At 41.5% G+C, this 18,682-nt stretch overlaps 1 protein-coding gene across 2 annotated transcripts in view; it reads right to left on the bottom strand.

Annotated features, from left to right (window-relative positions):
• Window positions 1-18,682, bottom strand: part of CFAP47 (cilia and flagella associated protein 47) — an 816,247-nt gene that overhangs the window by 172,103 nt on the left and 625,462 nt on the right. For both annotated transcript variants that reach the window (XM_077296700.1, XM_077296701.1), the window contains exon 56: window positions 11,268-11,372. In XM_077296700.1, the coding sequence (XP_077152815.1) occupies window positions 11,268-11,372 (105 nt within the window). The remainder of the gene's footprint in view (window positions 1-11,267; window positions 11,373-18,682) is intronic.

Consider the following 18,682-nt stretch of genomic DNA (forward strand, 5'->3'; position numbering starts at 1 on the left):
CTGTGTGAATTTACAATTTTCATAGTCATGAAAATACAGAAAAATCTTTAAATCAGAAGGTGTGTCCAAACTTTTGGTCTGTACTGTATATATACAGAGGTTGGACAAAATAATGGAAACACCTGGAAACATCAACAAAAGTTAGTTTAATATGGTGTAGGTCCATCTTTTGCAGCGATTACAGCATCAGTTCTCCGAGGTATGGATTCATACAAGGTGTGAATTGTTTCCAAAGGAATTTTAGCCCATTCTGCAGTTAAAACACCCTCCAGTTCTTTGAGCGACGATGGCAGCGGAAATCGATGTCTAAGTTTAATCTCTAAAATCGACCATAAATGCTCAATAATGTTGAGGTCTGGGGATTGTGGGGGCCAGATGAGATGCTCAACTTCATTAGAATGTTCCTCGTGCCATGCTTTAATGATTCTAGCTGTATGAATTGGTGCAATATCATCCTGAAAGATGGCGTTCCCCTCTGGGAACAATGCTTGAACCATTGGATGCACTTGGTCGCCCAAAATGCCTAAATAATCTTGGCTGTTAATTCTTCCATGAAGGGATATCATTGGCCCGGCGGATCTCCACAAAATAGCACCCCAGATCATCATAGAACCTCCACCATGTTTTACGGTTGGGAGAAGGAAGTCTGGATGGAATGCTTCTTTCGGCTGTCTCCAAATGTACACTCGGCCGGAGGTCGGAAATAGGGTAAACGATGATTCGTCTGAGAATATCACATGTTTCCACTGCTCGAGGGACCAATTCTGGAGGTTTCTACATCACTCTAAATGCTTGGAAACATTTGTCATTGAGAGCAGCGGTTTTCTAATTGCAGCTCTTCCATGGAATCCAGATTTGTGCAGCTCCCGACGAACAGTTTTCATGGAAACTGGGTTCTGTAGGTGTTCATTGAGCTCAGCAGTGATTTTCGGAGCCGTGGTCTTGCGATCCTCTCTCACAATTCGCTTTAGAGTGCGACGGTCTCCCTCAGTCAACTCTGACTTTCGGCCGGACCTGTGCTTTGCTGTGGACATTTTTCCTTCTCTTTCAAATGCAGTCATTACTTTGGAGACAGTACCTCTTGACACGCCAAGCATTCGGGCACTTTCTGTTACATTAGCGCCTGCCATACAAGCACCAACAATTTGGCCTCTTTGAAAATCCGAGAGGTCTGCCATTGGTATCAGGTTCTCATCAATGTTCTTACAATTACGCAAAACAAACAGTTAATTTACACACACATATCACATAACACAAATAATCAACTACAAAACATTACCATATGTCACGGTTTGCATGTTTATCACATGTTCGAAGATTATGATGCCAAAACGTTAGGTGTTTCCATTATTTTGTCCAACCCCTGTATATTGTCACCTGTAAGGATACATTCCCATATTCACTAATTGCTGCGGGTTTGATGCTGCATATTTATGCGGCATCAAACCCGCAGCGGCCCGATATTACAGCATAGTGAATGTAATTTCTAGAATTCCCATGTCCACTTTGGGACTCTGTGTACCTGCGGAAGACCCACGGAAACTGACATGCGGAGCGTCTTTCAAGACCAAACATGTCAATTTCTTCTGCAGGGAATAGAATCCATAGAATGTATTAGATGCAGTAAATCTGCTTGGTTCAGTGTTTTGGACGCATCGAAAACATGCTGTGTCCAAAGCGCTGCTACATCCGGAACATCGGCATATAGCCTAAAAGTGGCAGAGATAGTGCAAACTATGGGCCGAATTCAATATTGCATTTGAGCCTTTTTTATCTAGTTTTTTGGTACTTTTTGACAGTATTTCATTTGTGCGTGATTTTTCTTTTAATTTATGCCTTTTTAAAACTTTATTTTACTTATTTTAAATGTTTGCCCATTTTATTTTATGTTTGTCATTAGTGATGTGATTTGGCATTTCAGATACTTTGTCCAAAACATCAATTCTAACATTAACCCCTTTCTGACCTCGGACAGGATAGTACGTCCGAGGTCAGAAGCCCCGCTTTGATGCGGGTTCCGGCGGTGAGCCCACATCAAAGCCGGGACATGTCAGCTGTTTTGACCTGCATTTAACCTGCGTTTCCAGCCGGGCGGCCGGAAATGAGCGCATCGCCGACCCCCGTCACATGATCGGAGGTCGGCGATGCTTGTACATTGTAACCATAGAGGTCCCTGTGGTTGGCGCTCACAGCACACCTGCATTTCTGCTACATAGCAGCGAACATCAGATTGCTGCTATGTAGCAGAGGCGATCACGTTGTGCCTGCTTCTAGCCTCCCATTGAGGCTATGGAAGCATGGCAAAAGTAAAAAAAATGTGAAAAAAAATAAAAAAAATATAAAAGCTTAACTCACCCCCCTTTCGCCCAATCAAAATAAATCAATAGAAAAAAAACAAACCTACACATATTTGGTATCGCCGCATTCAGAATCGCCATATCTATCAATAAAAAAAAGCATTAACCTGATCACTAAACGGCATAGCGAGAAAAAAAATGTAAACACCAGAATTACGTTTTTTTGGTCTCTGCGACATTGCATTAAAATGCAATAACGGGCGATCAAAAGAACTTATCTGCACAAACGTGGTATCAATAAAAACGTCAGCTCGGCACACAAAAAATAAGCCCTCAACCGACCCCAGATCATGAAAAATGGAGACGCTACGAGTATCGGAAAATGGCACAATTTTTGTTTTTTTTTTACCAAAGTTTGGAATTTTTTTTCACCTCTTAGATAAAAAATAACCTAGTCATGTTAGGTGTCTATGAACTCATAATGACCTGGAGAATCATAATGACAGGTCAGTTTTAGCATTTAGTGAACCTAGCAAAAAAGCCAAACAAAAAACAAGTGTGGGACTGCACTTTTTTTGCAATTTCGCCTCACTTGGAATTTATATCCCGTTTTCTAGTACAAGACATGGTAAAACCAATGATGTCGTTCAAAAGTACATCTCGTCCCGCAAAAAATAAGCCCTCACATGGCCAAATTGACGGAAAAATAAAAAAGTTATGGCTCTGGGAAGGAGGGGAGCGAAAAACGAACACGGAAAAATGGAAAATCCCAAAGTCATGAAGGGGTTAAAAACTTGCAAAACTTGGAGCAAATGTACTTCAGTTTCAAGAATTGTATATGTGCCTGAAAATTTGGTTTAAATTTAACATTTTAGCAGAATGCACAATTTGTTTGTTCTACGAAGTTGCAAAACGGGTAAAAGGCAGAAATATATAGCATTTTTTATTTTGTGCAAAATTCAAGAACCACGCGTGCATCTTTGAAGAATGCAAATGAATACCACAAGACAAAAGTGACTTAAAATCCATGCAAATGCCGAATTAGATCCGAAGTCTTTCTGACCTATACCACAGTATCTATGCTGGCAGTGAGGTGCTAAGAAAACAATACTGATATTTCGTATAATAAAATATATGCTTAACATCTATAGTTTTGTATGTGCTGTCACATTCAATGATACTTAGGAATGCTAAACGTGAGTTAAAAAATGGTGTGAGAATCCTAGATCTTTATTGTGAAGGACATTTCATGCAGTTTAAACCAGAAACAAATGAAGCAGATAATAACTCGAAGCAGTTTCTCTCAATTCAGCAAACAGGCACAATCAGAAACAGTTAAAGCTTACCCTAGAAGCACTATCATTAGTTGATTTTAGATTAGTCAGCTACCCAACTATGAGATGGCTTAAATTGCTAGAACTGTCAGTTCAGATACATTTAATCAGTGAAATCAAGGAAGGAAAATCAATGCCATTTCCCTCTAAGGTTAAAAGTTGTTTCAGAGGCTACAGAGAGTAAAGAAAATAAAGAGAGAATTCATTTATGTGCCATTATTACAGATATTCTTACATTGGCTCTTAAGCATGGACGTAACATTTGAGTTCTCAATGTCCATAACTGAGACAGAATAGGTCAATTTCAATGTCGTGGACTTTACTTTGCACAAGAATGATGGATAAAGAACATAAAGATGTAAAAGTGTCAGGACCCAGACAGGAAAGGTTAGCGACAGATAATGAAAAGGTTATACAGGCAAGGATAACTGAGACAACCTTGGATAATCAACCGGAAGATTGAGTTGTTTATCATTGTAAAAATCTGCCCACGTGATGCCAGCTCATTTTAGTCATATACTGGAAAACATTTTCATTTTATGAGAAGCTGTCCATAGAGAGTAGGAGAAACATAGCAGTACACAGAGCCTCCCTTCTTCCCTCTATATACTCTATGGTATATGAGACACGGAGCAGTGTATGGAGGCATGACAGTAGACCGTGCAGCACTGCACCAGGAGCTGGTCACTGTATAGAAAGCATGCGAGAATCAGAAGGTTTTCACAGTTAAGTGCACATTTCAGGCATATAAAAAGGAACTGCCATAAATGTTTTGTTGTTGGGAGTCTAATCCAAACCAATTTTTCTGAACAATATGGACTTTGATGTGCCATTTGTAGCAAAGAGATGGTACAATCGTATATTAATTTTCCGTTTCTTTAATTCTGCTGTTTCAGTAACTCTCAAAGACTATAATAAAGCATTTGGCAAACATACATTAATAGCAAATCAGCTACAGTACTTATGTGTGTAACTATGAAAAGGGAAAATCCACTACATTGAACCCCATTTGTGATGTAATGGTAGCTTACTTGACCAAACCAAATCCGTAATGTCAAGTTATCTTACCTAACTAAATCCCCTTTGTGATGTCAAACTAGCTTATATCTCGCTCTTTTACTGCAAGACTGGCTGCAAGGGATTGTGCATCCTGTTATAAATGCTGGGATCTCACAACTTGGAAGATCTGGCCCAGTTTAATAGAAGGTCAGGCCTTTTCGGGGGACATTAGGGCTGGTTCTGAGGGGTTTTGTTACTAGATTACAGTAACTAGATTACAGTGCCAGTTTCATGGCCTCTCATATTGTCCACAATGAACAACATGATGTCCCCACAGATCCTCATACACAGTATGGTGCCATCGATAGTACATTGTCTCTCCACACAGTATGATGCCCCCACAGTAAATTCTACCACACACAATATGAGGTCCAAACAGTTCTCCACATAGTATGGTGCCCCAAAAATACCCCTTTGCATGATGTTCGCACAGTTACTCATGTACACTATCATGTCCCAATTAGAGTTGAGCAAATTTGTTTGATTCCCCGCTTATTCGGCAAGCTAAAGCACTTACCGAATAAACTGCAGAAGGTAACCCGGATACATGGAGCGTGCCGGCAGATCAGCTGATTGGAAAGCCTGTTTGTTGGGCTCTCCATGCATGTGCTGTGACTGTGACACAGCCGTGACACATTCAACTCCGATACCGATCAGCTGATCAGCTGGCGGGCTCCATGTATCCGGGTTCCCTCTGCAGCTTATTCGGTAAGGACTATAGCTTGCCAAAAAAGTGGGGACCTGATCAAATTTGCTCAACTCTAGCCCCAATCATACATTCCCCCACATAGTATAATGCCCCAACACCACATTCTTCTTGCATACAGTAAGATGAACCCATGGGAGTACATTCTCCACACACAGTATGATGCACCCCGGCAGTACATTCTCTCCTTCATAATATACCACCCAGCAGTACATTCCCCCACACACAATATGATGTCACTCAGCAGTGCTCACTCCATGTACAGTATGATGATTTCTGGCAGTAGATTCCCCACACGGAATGATGACCACCAGCAGTACATGGACATACCACTGGTCCAACTTGTGCAGCGGGGTCCAAGAGTTTAGGGGGACTATTTCCACCATACTACATTTCCTCAAACAGTATGATGCCCCCATAATGTAAGATACTCTCACAGACCCACACTGCAGCATGATACCGCCAATGCCCCACACACACGCATACACACACAATATGTTGCTTGCCAAGACCTTCAAGTCATATGATATTCACAGGTCATGTGACCTGAAGGTCCTTGTAAGAACTTCAGGCTCTACCTAGACAGAGTGATGAAGAAATAATCTGTCAATTCCTTGGTCCACCATTATACTCAACCCTATCTCTGTTCTGAGTACACAGATGCAGTTGAAATCAGGACATACCCCTAACCAACAAGGACAGTTTAACAATAGTGATGAGTGAACATGCTCAGATAAGTTGTTATCCAAGCATGCTCGGGTGCTATCCGAGTGACTCAGGCGTGCTTGAATAATATGTTCCAGACCCCGAGCCTGCATGTCTCGCAGTTGTTCAACAGCCGCAACACATGCAGGGATTGCCTAGCAAACAGGCAATCCCCACCTAACACACCTGGTTAGTACCTAAGCATCATCGGATAATACCTTTTCCAAGTACATTTGCTCATCACTATTTAATAACTCCCCAAACTCAGGATGGTCCCACTGTATCCTAAATTATTGGGGAGTATACCTGACAGACTCAATTGTGAAATCACAGCAGCTTCCTTAACCAAAATCTCATTGTGATATCAATGTAGTTTATATGACTTTTTGTTTTCCCAACACAAGTTTTTCTTTAGATCATCTAATCATGACCATCTTGGGTGTGAATGACTTCCTCCATTCAATCCACATCATGGTAAGACTTCCCGGAATCCCACACATGAGCACATCTTACTTGCCTTGGTATGTGCAATGAAGTCCGGTTTATTTGCCACGACTTCATCTGCTTCATTGCATGTGCCCAGATATGCAGGATGTGATGCCACACTGATCTATATCTGCTACACTGTCTGCCCTTATGAACTACTGTATGTCTCGTAACATCACCCCACTCCTGCAGCTGCTACCGCCGCCAACTTCCAGCAGCAGCAACTCTGCCTTTTGGGACTCAGCTCCCCCACCCCTGGTAAGCTACATTCAGATTACAAGACACACCCCAATTTCCCTCAAAATTTGAGGTAAAAAAGTGCATCTTACAGTGAAGCACAAAAGGATAACTATGTTTTGGACTTTTGACTTTTCATGCTCCATATCTCATTTTCCACTTCTGCTTTGCATTTCAGACTGCCAGCATTTTGTAGACAATTATCTTGGATATCTCATATATAAATTTGACTTGCAACTATTTAGCATACGATTAGTTATACAGATTCTTGTCATGTCACTGCATTTTTACTGCTTTGCTCCTAAGAATCTAAATTTTATTTTTTATTATTTTGTTAGTATTTTGTAAATCCACCTTTGGATTTAAACACTGCCTGAATCCTTCTGGGCATGCTCTCAATCAGATTCAAACATGTCTCAAATGAAATTTGATCTCAGGTCTCTTGAGCATATTCCCAAAGTTGGTACGTACTGGTTGACTTACTTGGGTATATATACAGTTTTGTCTTCAATTCTACCCACAAGTATTTTATTGGGTTGAGGTCTGTGGACTGTGGGGCCTTTCCAGCACCTCTACTTCATTGTCATTGAACCATTTCTTTGCCAATCTTGACTTATGCTTTGTGTTGTTGTCCTGTTGGAACACTATGCCTCCTTTTCATACCCATACTACTTCAGTGTACGAAGTAACTGATCTGGTAAAATACTCACATATAGCTCAGCATTGGGAACACGATCAATCCTGGTCAGACATCCAATGCCTTTGGCTGTGAAACAATCCCATCTCATCAGATTTCCTCCATTGAACTTGACATTTCCTTAAATGTATCAATCCATTAGCCCCTTTTTTCCATTGTTTAATTTGCACTTACCAGAGCCTAGTCTCTTGACTTTCATCTCGTCATCACTCCAAATAACCTGTTTCAAATCTTTAAATATCCACTTTTCATACTGTTTGCAAACCCAAACCAACGCTTTTTATGACAATATTGAAGTTGAGGCTTCTTCACCTTTTTTTAGGCCACCATTCCAGACTTTTGCAATGTGCGTCGCACGGTGCTTGCATGGAAATCTGTGACCTCACTATTATGAAGCATAATAGCCACCTCCACTGCCGTGTTTGTTGTGCCAGAGCTGTTAGACCTTGGGATGAGCCAACTTGTTAACACCGATATTTTGCCTAGACATCTACCTTTTGGCTTCTGAATGGATGGACTTCATTTCGTATTCTTCCAACTGTCATGGCACTCACATAATGCAGTTTGACAATTTTCTTTGCTAAGAGACCGCGATCGATGAGCTGGATGATGCTGTTTCTCTTCTCCTGGGAAATTGTTTTCATGACTTCCCCTCGATTCGAACCAATGACCTTTCACTTTGTAATCAACCTAATAATACACTGAGCTATTAGAGAGTGTGAGAACAGGTTGTATTTTGTACTATTAAGGAAGAAAAAAATTTTTCCACCACCACGAGCAAAACATTAACAATGCTAAATAGTTGCAAGTCAAATTTATGTATGAGATAACCAAGATGATTGTCTGGAAAATGATAGTAGACTCACAATCAACGCAGTAATGGATGGTGAGATATGGTGCCTGAGAATTAAATGTTCAAAACATTGTTACCCTTTTGTTCTTCACTTTATAATCAGAAAAATATAGTATATATATATATATATATATATATATATATATATATATATATTGTGAGGAGTCGGCACTTTGATCGTGAAACACCTGCTGGTTTATTAAAGTCAGCATAGACCAATGCAAAGTTCAGGTAAAAAAAAGGAGAGCCTTCCTGGCTTAACGGAAAGCAAAACAAAGTTCATCAGAGTCCTTTCTCTGCAGGTTTCACCTGCAGACACCTGGCAATATTCTCTGCTCCTCCAGGAGCCACATGGGATTGCTTCCTCTCCCAATACACCACACAGACTGTCTCTCATGTCCAGGTATTTAACCAGGACCATGTGATGATCACATGATCGTGACCTCGCTGCTGGTCCGGCTAATACATATGCCGGTGTCAGCTCTGCAGGAGAGGATATTCCCACCCACGAGACAGAAGACACTGGCAGAGCTGATCAGAGTTTACTAGCAACCAACAACTCTGTCATGCTAGCTAGATAATTGGCAATCACAGCACAGCACTATTTAGCCAGTGGAAAAGAAGACAGAAGTGATAATAAACGGTTCCTGTCTTATTCCCAGGGTGCCTGCCTGAATCTGACAGCTGGAGACAGCTTCTGCTTCTGCTAGACTGCAGGAGCAGGAGATTTAAATTTACAATAGCAGAAGGGTTAAAGCCCAGAACTAAAGGGAGTAAATTTACAATGCTTAGTTATTATCAGGTTAATGTTATGGTCCAGTTTGGAACAATTAGAGGACCTGACAAATCCTGTTATGCATATAAATAGATCTGAGACTTAAGAAATCAGGTGAAGTAATTGTTAAGTAGGAAAAACTGTCCCTACATTACATTAAATTGGAAATTTATGGATGCAAGATAATACTATTTATAATAGTATTTTTTCAGACAACCAAGAACCGTTGATATTTATACATAAAACTAGATGGTGGCCCGATTCTAATGCATCGGGTATTCTAGAATATGTATGTAGTTTACAGCCACGTAGTATGTAGCACAGCCACGTAGTATATTGCCCAGCCACATAGTACATTGCCCAGCCACGTAGTATATTGCACAGCCACGTAGTATATTGCACAGCCACGTAGTATATTGCACAGCCATGTATATAGCACAGCCACGTAGTATATAGCACAGAGATGTAGTATATAACACTGCCCATGCAGTATATAACCCAGGCCACGTAGCATAGAGCACAGCGATGTAGTATATTGCCCAGCCACGTAATATATACCACAGCCACGTAGTATATAGCACAGCCCATATAGTATATAGCACAGAGATGTAGTATATAACACAGCCCACGCAGTATGTAACACAGCCCACGCAGTATCTAACAGAGCCCACGTAGTATATAGCAATGTGGGCACCATATCCCTGTTAAAAAAAAGAATTAAAATAAAAAATAGTTATATACTCACCTTCCAGAGCCCCCGGATCCAGGCGAGGCGGTTACCGATGCTCCTTGCAACGCTCCGGTCCCAAGAGTGCATTGCGGTCTCGCGAGATGATGACGTAGCGGTCTCGCGAGACCGCTACGTCATCATCTCGTGAGACCGCAATGCATGGACCAGTCACCGGAACGTCGCGAGGAGCGGGAAAGGCCTCGGCTGGATCCGGGGGCCCACGGAAGGAGAGTATATAGTGATTTTTTATTTTTTAAATTATTTTTAACATTAGATCTTTTTACTATTGATGCCGCATAGGCAGCATCGATAGTAAAAAGTTGGTCACACAGGGTTAATAGCAGCATTAACGGAGTGCGTTACACCACAGCATAACCTGGTTCGTTAACGCTGCCATTAACCCTGTGTGAGCGCTGACTGGGGGGAGTATGGACTGTGGGCACTGACTGCGGGGAGTAAGGAGCGGCCATTTTGCCGCCGGACTGTGCCCATCGCTGATTGGTCGTGGCCTTTTTGCTGCGACCAATCAGCGACTTGGGATTTCCATGACAGAAAGCAAGACAGAAGGACAGACAGAAAGACGGAAGTGGACCTTAGACAATTATATAGTAGACTAGACTGTGGCCCGATTCTAACGCATTGGGTATTCTAGAATATGCATGTCCCCGTAGTATATGGACAATGATGATTCCAGAATTTGCGGCAGACTGTGCCCGTCGCTGATTGATCGAGGCAACCTTTATGACATCATTGTCGCCATGGCAACCATTATGACATCTACGTAGATACTGTGCCCGTCTCTGATTGGTCGAGGCGAATTCGCGGCAGACTGTGCCCGTCGCCATGGACGAGACGCGGGATTTCCATTATGACATCATCGTCGCCATGCTGTGCCCGTCGCTGATTGGTCGAGGCCTGGCGGCCTCGACCAATCAGAGACGCGGGATTTCCAGGACAGACAGACAGACAGAAAAACCCTTAGACAATTATATATATAGATAGTTATGATATCATACTTTAAACAAGTATAACCATTGTATTTACTCACAGAACATAAATGCATGAAGGATGACATATCTAACAAAATATGGTATAATTAGGACCTAAATATTGAAGAAAAACAAGCTGACAAGTTCTTATCTGGGTAATTCATGGTTCTACTACAGTATTAAATGTAATGGATTAAAGGCTTGGTATAATGTGATTTATGGTGACCTGATTGTTTATGTCTGTTGATTATCAATGATATTATCATATAACAATTCATCTTTACATCACCGCTATTACTGGATGTGAACAATGATAATCTCACCCTACTGTGTACAGTATAATGAAATGCATACATGAACAAGACATACTGTAAATCATGCCTGTCTTCAAGAACCTACCTGTGGATTTCTAAAAGTTATAGATGCTGAATGTCTCCCTTTCCCAAGAGCTGATGGACAGAACTGAATGGGGACTTCTGTAGTGGAATTAGGAGGCACTAAAAGCTGTAGGACACAAGAGAAGACTGTTAGTACTGTAGAAGCGATAACTTTAGCTCTTTTGTATTACATGCATTTGTATTTGCAAATAAAAACTAGTGGGCTTATAGACCATGTATTTTACTTTACAAAAGGGAAAATTATTTTGAAATAATGAAATAGTATAAAAAATTATGCAAAAAAACCCATTCCTATCAACTGTGGTATTCATTTGCACAATCAGGTTTTACCAATATTTCCCACTCTGAATGTCCAAAATGGTATCCAAAAGCATTTTGTATTGTTTTTGACTGTGGTGACTGTTAAAAAAACTGTGTAGTATTAGATATTGCATCATAAATCTATTCAGATGTCCTACAGACTTGACAATAGTTTGGATTGAATGAGATTTGGTTGATGAAACTCCCACTGATCATTGGAAAAGAAAAAAAGAAAATATAAGAACTATGAGTCTGTCTTCAGTCTTCAAGATAGCAGTATGTTTCTACTGCTTTGTCCTGCTGATTAGTGGAAGTCTATGCACTCCAACAGATCAGAACGTCTGACATTTCTCTATGACATGCCAATAGTTATGTAACATTGTAGAAATTATGAATACACACTACTACTTAAATAAAGAGTAGAAAAGACGATATAGCAAAATGTTAAAATATTATACATTTATTGAAATATGATTAAAATGATGTAAAAATACCAAACAAACTATGAGAGCCACACAGAAGAAGAACACACAGACAAAGAGACCTATGGACAATGCCAAATGAATATTTATGAGCCAGGTATGATTGAAGAATTAGTGCCACAATTGATGAAACTTTCATGCGCAACCAGATATACAGTTAGGTCCATATATATTTGGACAGAGACAACATTTTTCTAGTTTTGGTTATAGACAATACCACAATGAATTTTAAACAAAACAATTCAGATGCAGTTGAAGTTCAGACTTTCAGCTTTCATTTGAGGGTATCCACATTAAAATTGGATGAAGGGTTTAGGAGCTTCCGCTCCTTAACATGTGCCACCCTGTTTTTAAAGGGACCAAAAGTAATTGGACAGATTCAATAATTTTAAATAAAATGTTCATTTTTAGTACTTGGTTGAAAACCCTTGGTTGGCAATAACTGCCTGAAGTATTGAACTCATGGACATCACCAGACGCTGTGTTTCCTCCTTTTTGATGCTCTGTCAGGCCTTCACTGCGGTGGTTTTCAGTTGCTGTTTGTTTGTGGGCCTTTCTGTCTGAAGTTTAGTCTTTAACAAGTGAAATGCATGCTCAATTTGGTTGAGATCAGGTGACTGACTTGGCCATTCAAGAATATTCCACTTCTTTGATTTAATTAACTCCTGGGTTGCTTTGGCTTCATGTTTTGGGTCATTGTCTATCTGTAGGATGAAATGACGACCAATCAGTTTGGCTGCATTTGGCTGGATCTGAGCACACAGTGTGGCTCTGAATACCTCAGAATTCATTCGGCTGCTTCTGTCCTGTGTCACATCATCAATAAACACTAGTGACCCAGTGCCACTGGCAGCCATGCATGCCCAAGCCATCACACTGCCTCCGCCGTGTTTTACAGATGATGTGGTATGCTTTGGATCATGAGCTGTACCACGCCTTCGCCATACATTTCTCTTTCCATCATTCTGGTAGAGGTTGATCATGGTTTCATCTGTCCAAAGAATGTTCTTCCAGAACTGTGCTGGCTTTTTTAGATGTTTTATAGCAAAGTCCAGTCTAGCCTTTTTATTCTTGATTCTTATGAGTGGCTTGCACCGTGCAGTGAACCCTCTGTATTTACTTTCATGCAGTCTTCTCTTTATGGTAGATTTGGATATTGATACGCCTACCTCCTGGAGAGTGTTGTTCACTTGGTTGGCTGTTGCGAAGGGGTTTCTCTTCACCATGGAGATTATTCTTCTATCCTCCACCACTGTTGTCTTCCGTGGACGCCCAGGTCTTTTTGCATTGATGAGTTCACCAGTGCTTTCTTTCTTTCTCAGGATGTACCAAACTGTAGATTTTGCCACTCCTAATATTGTAGCAATTTCTCGGCTTGTTTTTTTCTGTTTTTGCAGCTTATGGATGGCTTGTTTCACTTGCATGGAGAGCTCCTTTGACCGCATGTTTACTTCACAGCAAAACCTTCCAAATGCAAGCACCACATCTCAAATCAACTCCAGGCCTTTTATCTGCTTAATTGAGAATGACATAACGAAGGGATTGCCCACACCTGTTCATGAAATAGCCTTGGAGTCAACTGTCCAATTACTTTTGGTCCCTTTAAAAACAGGGTCGCACATGTTAAGGAGCTGAAACTCCTAAACCCTTCATCCAATTTTATTGTGGATACCCTCAAATGAAAGCTGAAAGTATGAACTTCAACTGCATATGAATTGTTTTGTTTAACCCCTTCCCGACATTTGACGTACTATCCCGTCGAGGTGGGGTGGGCCCGTATGACCGCCGACGGGATAGTACGTCATACGCGATCGGCTGCGCTCACGGGGGGAGCGCGGCCGATCGCGGCCGGGTGTCAGCTGCATATCGCAGCTGACATCCGGCACTATGTGCCAGGAGCGGTCACGGACCGCCCCCGGCACATTAACCCCCGGCACACCGCGATCAAACATGATCGCGATGTGCCGGCGGTGCAGGGAAGCATCGCGCAGGGAGGGGGCTCCCTGCGGGCTTCCCTGAGACCCCCGGAGCAACGCGATGTGATCGCGTTGCTGCGAGGGTCTTACCTCCCTCCCTGCCTGCTCCAGACCCGGATCCAAGATGGCCGCGGATCCAGGTCCTGCAGGGAGGGAGGTGGCATCACAGAAGCCTGCTCAGAGCAGGCACTGTGAAGCAGCTTGCACTTCTCGCAGATCGGTGATCTGTCAGAGTGCTATGCAAACTGGCAGATCACCCATCTGTATTGTCCCCCCCTGGGGCAAAGTAAAAAAGTAAAAAAAAAATTTCCAAATGTGTAAAAAAAAAATAAAAAAAAATATTCCAAAATAATGAAAAAAAATATATATATATTATTCCCATAAATACATTTCTTTATCTAAATATAAAAAAAAAAACAATAAAAGTACACATATTTAGTATCGCCGCGTCCGTAATGACCCGACCTATAAAACTGGCCCACTAGTTAACCCCTTCAGTAAACACCGTAAGAAAAAAAAAAAAAAAACGAGGCAAAAAACAACGCTTTATTATCATACCGCCGAACAAAAAGTGGAATAACACGCGATCAAAAAGACAGATATAAATAAGCATGGTACCGCTGAAAGCGTCATCTTGTCCCGCAAATAACGAGCTGCCATACAGCATGATCAGCAAAAAAATAAAAAAGTTATAGTCCTGAGAATAAAGCGATGCAAAAATAATTATTTTTTCAATAAAATAGTTTTTATCGTATAAAAGCGCCAAAACATAAAAAAATGAGATAAATGAGGTATCGCTGTAATCGTACTGACCCGAAGAATAAAACTGCTTTATCAATTTTACCAAACGCGGAACGGTATAAACGCTTCCCCCAAAAGAAATTCATGAATAGCTGGATTTTGGTCATTCTGCCTCACAAAAATCGGAATAAAAAGCGATCAAAAAATGTGACGTGCCCAAAAATGTTACCAATAAAAACGTCAACGCGTCCCGCAAAAAACAAGACCTCACATGACTGTGGACCAAAATATGGAAAATGTATAGCTCTCAAAATGTGGTAACGCAAAAAATATTTTTTGCAATAAAAAGCGTCTTTCAGTGTGTGACGGCTGCCAATCATAAAAATCCGCTAAAAAACCCGCTATAAAAGTAAATCAAACACCCCTTCATCACCCCCTTAGTTAGGGAAAAATAAAAAAAAAGTATTTATTTCCATTTTCCCATTAGGGCTAGGGTTGGGGCTAGGGTTAAGGCTACAGTTAGGGTTGGGGCTAAAGTTAGGGTTAGGGTTTGGATTACATTTACGGTTGGGAATAGGGTTGGGATTAGGGTTAGGGGTGTGTCAGGGTTAGAGGTGTGGTTAGGGTTACTGTTGGGATTAGGGTTAGGGGTGTGTTTGGATTAGGGTTTCAGTTATAATTGGGGGGTTTCCACTGTTTCGGCACATCAGGGGCTCTCCAAACGCGACATGGCGTCCGATCTCAATTCCAGCCAATTCTGCGTTGAAAAAGTAAAACAGTGCTCCTTCCCTTCCGAGCTCTCCCGTGTGCCCAAACAGGGGTTTACCCCAACATATGGGGTATCAGCGTACTCAGGACAAATAGGACAACAACTTTTGGGGTCCAATTTCTCCTGTTACCCCTGGGAAAATACAAAACTGGGGGCTAAAAAATAATTTTTGTGGGAAAAACAAAGATTTTTTATTTTCACGGCTCTGCGTTATAAACTGTAGTGAAACACTTGGGGGTTCAAAGTTCTTACAACACATCTAGATAAGTTCCTTGGGGGGTCTAGTTTCCAAAATGGGGTCACTTGTGTGGGGCTTCTACTGTTTAGGTACATTAGGGGCTCTGCAAACGCAATGTGACGCCTGCAGACCATTCCATCTAAGTCTGCATTCCAAATGGCGCTCCTTCCCTTCCGAGCCCTCCCATGCATCCAAACGGTGGTTCCCCCCACATATGGGGTATCAGCGCACTCAGGACAAATTGGACAACAACTTTTGGGGTCCAATTTCTCCTGTTACCCTCGGGAAAATACAAAACCGGGGGCTTAAAAATATTTTATGTGGGAAAAATTTTTATTTTTATTTTTACGGCTCTGCATTATAAACTTCTGTGAAGCCCTGGGTGGGTCAAAGCGCTCACCACACATCTAGATAAGTTCCTTAGGCTGTCTACTTTCCAACATGGTGTCACTTGTGGGGGGTTTCTACTGTTTAGATACATTAGGGGCTCTGCAAACGCAATGTGACGCCTGCAGACCATTCCATCTAAGTCTGCATTCCAAATGGCGCTCCTTCCCTTCCGAGCCCTTCCATGCGTCCAAACGGTGGTTTCCCCCACATATGGGGTATCAGCGCACTCAAGACAAATTGGACAACAACATTTGGGGTCCAATTTCTCCTGTTACCCTCGGGAAAATACAAAACTGGGGGCTAAAAAATAATTTTTGTGGGAAAAAATTTTTGTTTTATTTTTACGGCTCTGCATTATTAACTTCTGTGAAGCCCTTGGTGGGTCAAAGCGCTCAAAACACATCTAGATAAGTTCCTTAGGGGGTCTACTTTCCAAAATGGTGTCACTTGTGGGGGGTTTCAATGTTTAGGCACATCAGTGGCTCTCCAAACGCAACATGGCGTCCCATCTCAATTCCTGTCAATTTTGCATTGAAAAGTCAAACGGTGCTACTTCCTTTCCGAGCTCTCCCATGCGCCCAAACAGTGGTTTACCCCCACATATGGGGTATCAGCGTACTCAGGACAAATTGTACAACAACTTTTGGGGTCCAATTTCTCCTGCTACCCTTGGAAAAATACAAAACTGGGGGCCAAATATAAGTTTTGTGGGAAAAAAAAGATTTTTTATTTTCACGGCTCTGCGTTGTAAACTGTAGTGAAACACTTGGGGGTTCAAAGTTCTCACAACACATCTAGATAAGTTCCTTGGGGGGTCTAGTTTCCGATATGGGGTCACTTGTGGGGGGTTTGTACTGTTTGGGTACATCAGGGGCTCTGCAAATGCAACGTGACGCCTGCAGACCAATCCATTTAAGTCTGCATTCCAAATGGCGCTCCTTCCCTTCCGAGCTCTGTCATGCACCCAAACAGTGGTTCCCCCCCACATATGGGGTATCAGCATACTCAGGACAAATTGGACAACTTTTGGGGTCCAATTTATCCTGATACCCTTGTAAAAATACAAAACTGGGGGCTAAAAAATCATTTTTGTGAAAAAAAAAAGAATTTTTATTTTCACGGCTCTGCGTTATAAACTGTAGTGAAACACTTGGGGGTTCAAAGTTCTCACAACACATCTAGATAAGTTCCTTGGGGGGTCTAGTTTCCAATATGGGGTCACTTGTGGGGGGTTTGTACTGTTTGGGTACATCAGGGGCTCTGCAAATGCAACGTGACGCCTGCAGACCAATCCATTTAAGTCTGCATTCCAAATGGCGCTCCTTCCCTTCTGAGCTCTGTCATGCGCCCAAACAGTGGTTCCCCCCCACATATGGGGTATCAGCATACTCAAGACAAATTGGACAAGAACTTTTGAGGTCCAGTTTATCCTGATACCCTTGTGAAAATACAAAACTGGGGGCTAAAAAATCATTTTTGTGAAAAAAAAAAGAATTTTTATTTTTACGGCTCTGCATTATAAACTTCTGTGAAGCACTTGTTGGGTCAAAGTGCTCACCACACATCTAGATAAGTTCCTTAGGGGGTCTACTTTCCAAAATGGTGTCACTTGTGGGGGGTTTCAATGTTTAGGCACATCAGGGGCTCTGCAAACGCAACATGGCATCCCATCTTAATTCCAGTCAATTTTGCATTGAAAAGTAAAATAGCGCTCCTTCCCTTCCGAGCTCTGCTATGCGCCCAAACAGTGGTTTACCCCCACATATGGGGTATCGTCGTACTCAGGACAAATTGCACAACAACTTTTGTGGTCTAATTTCTTCTCTTACCCTTGGGGAAATAAAAAAATGGGGGCGAAAAGATCATTTTTGTGAAAAAATATGATTTTTTATTTTTACGGCTCTGCATTATAAACTTCTGTGAAGCACTTGTTGGGTCAAAGTGCTCACCACACATCTAGATAAGTTCCTTAGGGGGTCTACTTTCCAAAATGGTGTCACTTGTGGGGGGTTTCAATGTTTAGGCACATCAGGGGCTCTCTAAATGCAACATGGCGTCCCATCTCAATTCCAGTCAATTTTGCATTGAAAAGTCAAATGGCGCTCCTTCCCTTCCGAGCTCTGCCCTGCGCCCAAACAATGGTTTACACCCACATATGGGGTATCAGCGTACTCAGGACAAATTGCACAACAATTTTTGAGGTCCAATTTCTTCTCTTACCCTTGGGAAAATAAAAAATTGGGGGCGAAAAGATCATTTTTGTGAAAAAATATGTTTTTTTTTATTTCCCTGTCAGAAGTTCTGTTGTTTATCCATGTTATGTAAATAAAAGCTTATAACCTGACGTTAAATTCATCCATTGGTTGTATAAATTATTCTTTTGAAAGCTGAAACCCTCCGAAATGTGGTTCAGGTTAAGAAAATAAATTGGCATTAATGCAGAAATATTGATCAGTTAATGGACACAGAATGGTCAAATTTTGGCAAGACAAAAGTTTTGTCACCTGGTCATATAATGCA

The sequence above is a fragment of the Ranitomeya variabilis genome, chromosome 3, assembly GCF_051348905.1.
Source record: "Ranitomeya variabilis isolate aRanVar5 chromosome 3, aRanVar5.hap1, whole genome shotgun sequence".
NCBI lineage: Eukaryota > Metazoa > Chordata > Amphibia > Anura > Dendrobatidae > Ranitomeya > Ranitomeya variabilis.